This window comes from Theobroma umbraticum, unplaced genomic scaffold, assembly GCF_002168275.2.
Source record: "Theobroma umbraticum cultivar Fairchild unplaced genomic scaffold, ASM216827v3 scaffold_1682.0, whole genome shotgun sequence".
Lineage (NCBI taxonomy): Eukaryota > Viridiplantae > Streptophyta > Magnoliopsida > Malvales > Malvaceae > Theobroma > Theobroma umbraticum.
The window spans coordinates 548,018-554,323 of record NW_018397290.1 but is presented as its reverse complement, the minus strand read 5'-3'; the positions used below and the strand labels follow the sequence as shown (position 1 = coordinate 554,323).

Below are 6,306 nucleotides of genomic sequence, written 5' to 3'. Positions count from 1 at the left end.
TCACATCTTGAGCTTGCCTACTTACCCATCGATCAAGAACAACTCGAGACTGCCTTGGTGTGATTGCTAAGGGCCCTTCGTTTTTAATGTTGTTGTGGTTGTTGTTCAACAATTGCAAAGTTTGAAGATTGTCATTGACTTGTTCGGCGGTGACCCAAGAAGCAATCCGACGGATTTGATTTTGTGAATTTTCATGGGAGGAGAGAGATATGCAGCCATGTACCAAGTCTTTGAAATTCTTGTCGAACACAGCTCTCACATTACTCTCTCTGCAACGTTCTTTGCGGCGGTGGACACAACCAAAAGGCGAAGAAGAAACAATCTCCACTTGAGAAGATGCCATGTATAGAATGCCCGATAGGAGAATAGGGAATTCATTAAACTAGAAGGTAAAAGGCCAAGGGCACTGCAAAGGCACAGATCAATCCCATGTGTAGCGTAAAGTGAATGGGTGGGAAGATTGGGATTAGACCAACCTCACAAATGAAGACAAGAGAAAACGCACAAAAGAAAACTTTGGAAATGGCCGATGGATCCTCTGTTTTTTTTTTTAAGAAGTGGATAAAGAAACAGAGAAAACAGAAGCAGAGGTGGATTGTTAACGAAAACAACGGAAGGGGATGGTGTTGGATTGTTTGTTTGGAGGGCATACGCATATGAATGTCAGCCGTTGGCAAAGCTGGTAACATGCTATATTTAAGAAAAACATGTACCTGTAACCATAACTGTTTAGCAAAGGCCGAAGGAGGGGGTTATGAGTTTGATTAGTTGCGTTGATAGAGAACACGGAACGAAAAGACAAAAGCTTAATTAGATATGAGGAAGAGGATGTTTGATAATGAAACAGGGAGAACAAGGATGGATATTGGGCTTTGGGAAAAAACAATGAGAATCCTGGAATACGTTGTACACACCATATATATTTATGGCATTCATAACTGATTTGACCTTTGACTGACTCACATAGCTTTAGTCTCACCCTGTACAATTGCCTATTTGGTAGGCCACATCCTATCTCTTCTTCTCCCATTATCAAATTCTTGTCTAACTCCACCTTTGAATTTCAACGTTACAACATTATCAGTATGCATACGCAGGCTTCTCTTTTTCTTCCATTTAATTAGTTACTATTATTATTATTTTCAATACGGTGCTTCCTAACAATGTTCAAGCGTTTTAATCACATCCTATAAACCTAAATTCTTAATAATTATTAAATAAATAAATACGATTATCAAAAGATCACAAGATAAATTAAATTATTAATAACTTAAATATGAATGCAAATATGTTTATTGAATACTATATGTTACATGATACAACAAAATTAACATCTCTGTTAAACATATCAAACTAAACTTTATACATGCAACACGAATAATAATTTATTTAAATAAAATTAATTTATTTAAAATTTAAATTAAATATATTCCTAATCGAATTGTATGGATAACATAATAACTTGTTTGACTAAACAAATTTAATAAATTTTAAACAAATTAAAATTTTTTATTTAAAATAACTAATTATCATGTCTTAAACATATAGGAGATAATTTATGAAATATGATAATTTTAAATTCAAATCTATTTAAGTTGGTGTCATTTTGTCTCGTGCTACCATGTCTATATGCTCTACTATGCGGTAGCGAAGGAAAGCCCCCTTTTATATATATATTACTAAAACAAAAGAAATAAGGCACGTGGCGTTGACGTTTGATTTGGTAATCACAACTTAAAGAAAGGAAAGGAGCGACGGCGAGGAAAAGGTGAAGAAGAAGAAGAAGACGAGCAAGGGAGAAAGAAAGTGAGATGGCGGTAAGCGCAACGGTGATTGGTGCACTGCTGGGGCTGGGAACCCAGATGTATTCCAACGCCCTCCGCAAGCTCCCTTACATGCGACGTCCGAATTCTTTCTCTCGGTTTATTTATTTGAAATTTTTATTTTGGGGGTTTTCCGAATTCAAAACCCTAGACAAGAGTAGAAATTGAAACTGAAATTGAAATGCAGATCCGTGGGAGCACGTGTTGGGGATGGGACTGGGAGCAGTGTTCGTGAATCAGCTGGTGAAATGGGACGCTCAGCTCCAACAAGACCTCGACAAAATGCTCGAAAAGGCCAAGGAAGCCAACGAGCGCCGCTACTTCAGTATTCCCTTTTCCTTGCATTCATAACTTTACTACCATGTTTCCCCTATCTGGTTGTTGACTCTTATTTGAAATGCAAAGTAAAGTCACTGCGCATAGCGCACCATCGGTCTAGCAGTCGTCATCTTTATCACTTATATCAAATCACCCACAAAAAAATTCAACAAAATTTATGATCTGCAATCAATTTTATCAGCTCACCTCCCATCTATAGTGTTTTTATTTCATCTTGATCCAGGTTATGCAGCTTTGCCTTTGCTTGCAATGTTATTTCTTTATTTGTCAAATTTATTCCTGTAAGAATAATTTCACTACTGCATGCACATATAATGAAGGCGCTGTTTAATTTGCTCTGATTGCAGCAATCGTTCTTACCTTATGCCCTTTTTGAAATTACAAAGGCTGGAAGGATTTGGAAGCAGTAGCATCTGCATTACTTTGTTGTACTTGAGATTCTACTTTGTTAAATCTTTTTTGTAGCTGATGAATTGTAGTAGTAATAGTTAAGAACTTGGTCTACTAAAGTAGAAGATTAAAGTTAGTATATCTTATCTGCTTGCATAGGATTGTTTTGACATAAATTTCCTCCCTCACTCCCTCCCCTTCTACGAACTGCAGATGAAGATGATGATTGATGCTTTCCCCTATCATCAGATAAAGACACTTATGCACCAGGCAACTGTGGTCATACTCATAAAACTGGTTCAGATTGTGGGTGATGGATAATTTTGGATTGTGCGTTTGTTTTCTAGGCTGTTGAACTCTTCTTCGTTTGCTTTTTTTGTTATAAGCTTCTGAGTCCAAACTGGCTAGTGCAAGTGCTCTTCTTGTAATAATTGAAAAATAATTTAAAGAAATTGCACTGATTTTTGAGCTGCAGAGTTTCTTAAGTATGAAATATGTTTAATAGCCATATCTAATTTTTTTTTTTCACCGATATCTGCTTAATAGCCAGAACTTATGTTTGTTTCGCTGATTTCTGTTTAATAGCCATATCCTTTATAGTGAAAACTGATGAGGCAGGGGCTGCGGGTATGCTGGATTATTACAAATGGAAGAGAAGAAAAGAATAGCTAGGTGTCCAACTCCGAGGATTTCCTTTACAACTATTTTTAAACGAATTCTCAACAAAAACAATTCAAACAAGCTGGAGTTTGGCATATAACGTAGTAAAATTCTGAGTGTTTAAGTGGAAGTTTCACGATTTGAGCTTGCAGCAACCATTAGTTTCTCTTTCATTTTGATCATCTTCAACCTTTAAGAATTGATAGCATTAGTCATGTCATCTTGTCAAAATCCACCATCCTGTTGTTCAATACATGAATGAGTTGATCACTCGCTTGCCGGCTGGATGGCCTCTCTTGTGCGGTGGTTTTCGTGCACTGCAGTGCTATTTCAAGCACCTGATATGCCGCAGATTCCTCGCCGGGTAAGAGCGGTTTCAAAGCAGGATCTATCAGTTCCCCACGATCAGAACCTTGCATTTCCATTCGCGTCTCCACCCATCTCACCATGTCCATGTCTACACCAAAACAGGCATCAGTCGGCATTTTCCCGCTGACAAGCTCCATTAACACAATGCCCATACTGTAAACGTCACTCTTCTCAGTTGCCTTCAATGTGTAAGCATACTCTGCAAACACAAAATAACACAACTCAACATCATAAAATTTGCAACCTCTAATCATATGCTACAGTTTGAGCTATTAACTTACCTGGCGCAATATAACCATAAGACCCTGCAAACCATGAATTTGATTCTGTGTTGGAGTCATGATTCTCAGCAAGTGATTTGGCAAGCCCGAAATCTCCCAAATGAGAGTCCATATTAGAATCTAGCAACACGTTGCTTGATTTAATGTCCCTATGAACAATCTTTGGCACGCAGTCATGGTGGAGGTACTCCACTCCTTGCGCTAATCCCACTGCAATCCTTATCCTAGCCTCCCAATCAAGGCTCTTCTTCTTGATATTCACCGGTTTCCTATGCAGCCAATCCCACACACTTCCGTTCTCCATGTACTCGTATATCAGGAGATTCAAACCAGCCACTCTGTTGCTACAATACCCCATCAACTTCACTAGATGCCTGTGCCTTATCCTCCCAAGTGTCTTAATTTCTCTTGTGAAGCTTCTATTCAATAGAAGATCCTCCTTCCACGAAATCTTTTTGACGGCCACTGTTTCTCCCCTTGGTAATTCAGCTTTGTACACCGTTCCAGATCCTCCTGAGCCAATGACAAACTCATCACTTAGATGTTTTGTGGCTTGCATGATGTCTTCCCATTTATAGTCTTGCTTAGCAGCCCCATTCTGGAAGAGTAGCCTTCTCCGTGCTTGTGAAGAACTGGAGGAGTAGGTGCAATTCACTTCACTGGCTCTCTTGACATATTCTCTCCTCTGTTTCAAGAAGGTGGCTACTATCAGCGCCAGCAGAGCAATTGCAGCTAAAGTTGAAATTGCTGATATCACCACCACGGATGTTTCGCTTAGGGCTGATTGCTGCTTGCTGGATGGAAGGTTGTTGCAAGGATCAAGCGGGCTTCCACATAGATTTAAGTTCCCTTCAAATGCGTCAGCTGGCCAGTGTGACAACTGTTTGCTTAATTTGCCTTGAAGCTTGTTGCACGAGAGATTAAGCTTGCCCAAGCTGCTCATATCACCAATTTGAGGAGGGACTTCCCCGATGAGTTGATTGTGAGAAAGATCGAGGGCTTCGAGCTTGGATAGCGTTCCAATAGAAGGCGGGATTTGTCCGGTGAGGTTGTTGTTACTGAGATCTAGAATGCTTTGAAGATTCTGGAGTTGTCCAAGCTCAGTTGGTATATCACCATTGAAGCTGTTCCATGAGAGCTGTAGCTCATACAACTTGCTTAGCTTGCCTATGGTTGCAGGAATAGGTCCAGAAAGTTGGTTTCTGTTGAGGTTGAGTACATTAAGAGATAACAAGTTACCAATTTCACCAACGAGAGTTCCATTGAGCGAATTGCCATCAAGGCAGAGTACCAACAACTTGGAACAATTGAAAAGTTCTCGAGGAAGAGCCCCAGAAAATTGATTGGAGGAGAGCCTAATCTCTCCTAGTTGAGGCAAACCACCAAGCCATGGTGGTACCAGTCCAGAAAGGAAGTTGTTATTTAGATCAATATGACTCAGTTTCCTGCACAACATCAGCTCAGCTGGTATAGGTCCACTGAGCATATTACCCGAGAGATCTAATAGTGACAGTTCACGAATCTTGCCCAATGATCCGGGGATTCTGCCAGTGAATTGGTTTTTTCCTAATCTTAGTCTCTCAAGAGAAGGTGAATTACCAAGCTCTGGAGGGATGTCACCATCAAATGCATTGTTCGTTAAATCAAAAGAAAGCAAAGAACGTGAACTACACAACGCAGCAATGCTGCCATTCATTTTGTTTTTGGAGAGATTGACTCTTGTCAGGTTCGCTAAATTGATCAATGAAGTGGGAAGATTACCTTCAAGTGAATTGTTGTAAAGCATGAGCTGCTCCAGGGATTCAAGGTACCCGAAACTCGGGTGAATGCCACCAGATAGGCGATTGTCTGCTAAGTCCAGGATGGTTAGTTGATGACAGTTACCCAACGTGGCTGGAATTTCACCCACAAGCGCATTTTGCCTCAGATGAAGAAGATGCAGCTCCTTCAGTCTGCCAATAGTAACGGGAATCTCCCCAGTGAAACGATTGCCAAAGAAGTCAATCATTTGCAGGCTTGAACAATTACCAATCTCCGAAGGGAGGTCTCCAGACAGTTGATTTTCATACAGATATAAGATTTCAAGTTTACTCAGCATTCCAATTTCTCCGGGCAAGTTGCCCTCCAAATTGTTGTGAAACAGTGCAAGCGTCTGCAAGTTGCTGAGGTTTGCTATGAATGGAGAAATTGAACCAACCAAGCTGTTGTTGTGGAGATAGAGATCGGTCAATTCAAGCAGCTCATAAAGTTCAACCGGTATTGATCCGTTTAGCGTATTGTTGGACAAATCAAGCTGCTTCAACAATCGACAGAGTCTCAATTCCGCCGGAATTTCACCTAAAAGTTGAACCTCTGATAGAATCAGATGCTCCAAATTGCTAGTGTTGGAACATATGTTTCTTGGTATTGGACCAGAAAGATTGTTGTTTGATAGAACCAAATAC

The 6,306-nt window shown here is 40.0% G+C and overlaps 2 protein-coding genes across 2 annotated transcripts; one reads left to right on the top strand and one right to left on the bottom strand.

Annotated features, from left to right (window-relative positions):
- The first annotated feature begins 1,688 nt into the window (after positions 1-1,688).
- On the top strand, positions 1,689-3,026 carry LOC110428673 (excitatory amino acid transporter). The gene is made up of 3 exons (XM_021444569.2): positions 1,689-1,902; positions 2,011-2,148; positions 2,766-3,026. Exons 1-3 carry the CDS (start codon positions 1,812-1,814, stop codon positions 2,780-2,782), a joined length of 246 nt encoding a protein of 81 aa, XP_021300244.1. The 5' UTR covers positions 1,689-1,811; the 3' UTR covers positions 2,783-3,026.
- A 140-nt stretch (positions 3,027-3,166) lies between these two features.
- Positions 3,167-6,305, bottom strand: GSO2 (Leucine-rich repeat transmembrane protein kinase; the record flags this gene model as incomplete). The annotated part of the gene is made up of 2 exons (XM_021444471.1): positions 3,167-3,780; positions 3,863-6,305. Coding segments are annotated over 2 exons (2,799 nt in total), but the record flags the coding sequence as incomplete, so codon positions are not given.
- Between the last annotated feature and the right edge of the window lies 1 nt (position 6,306).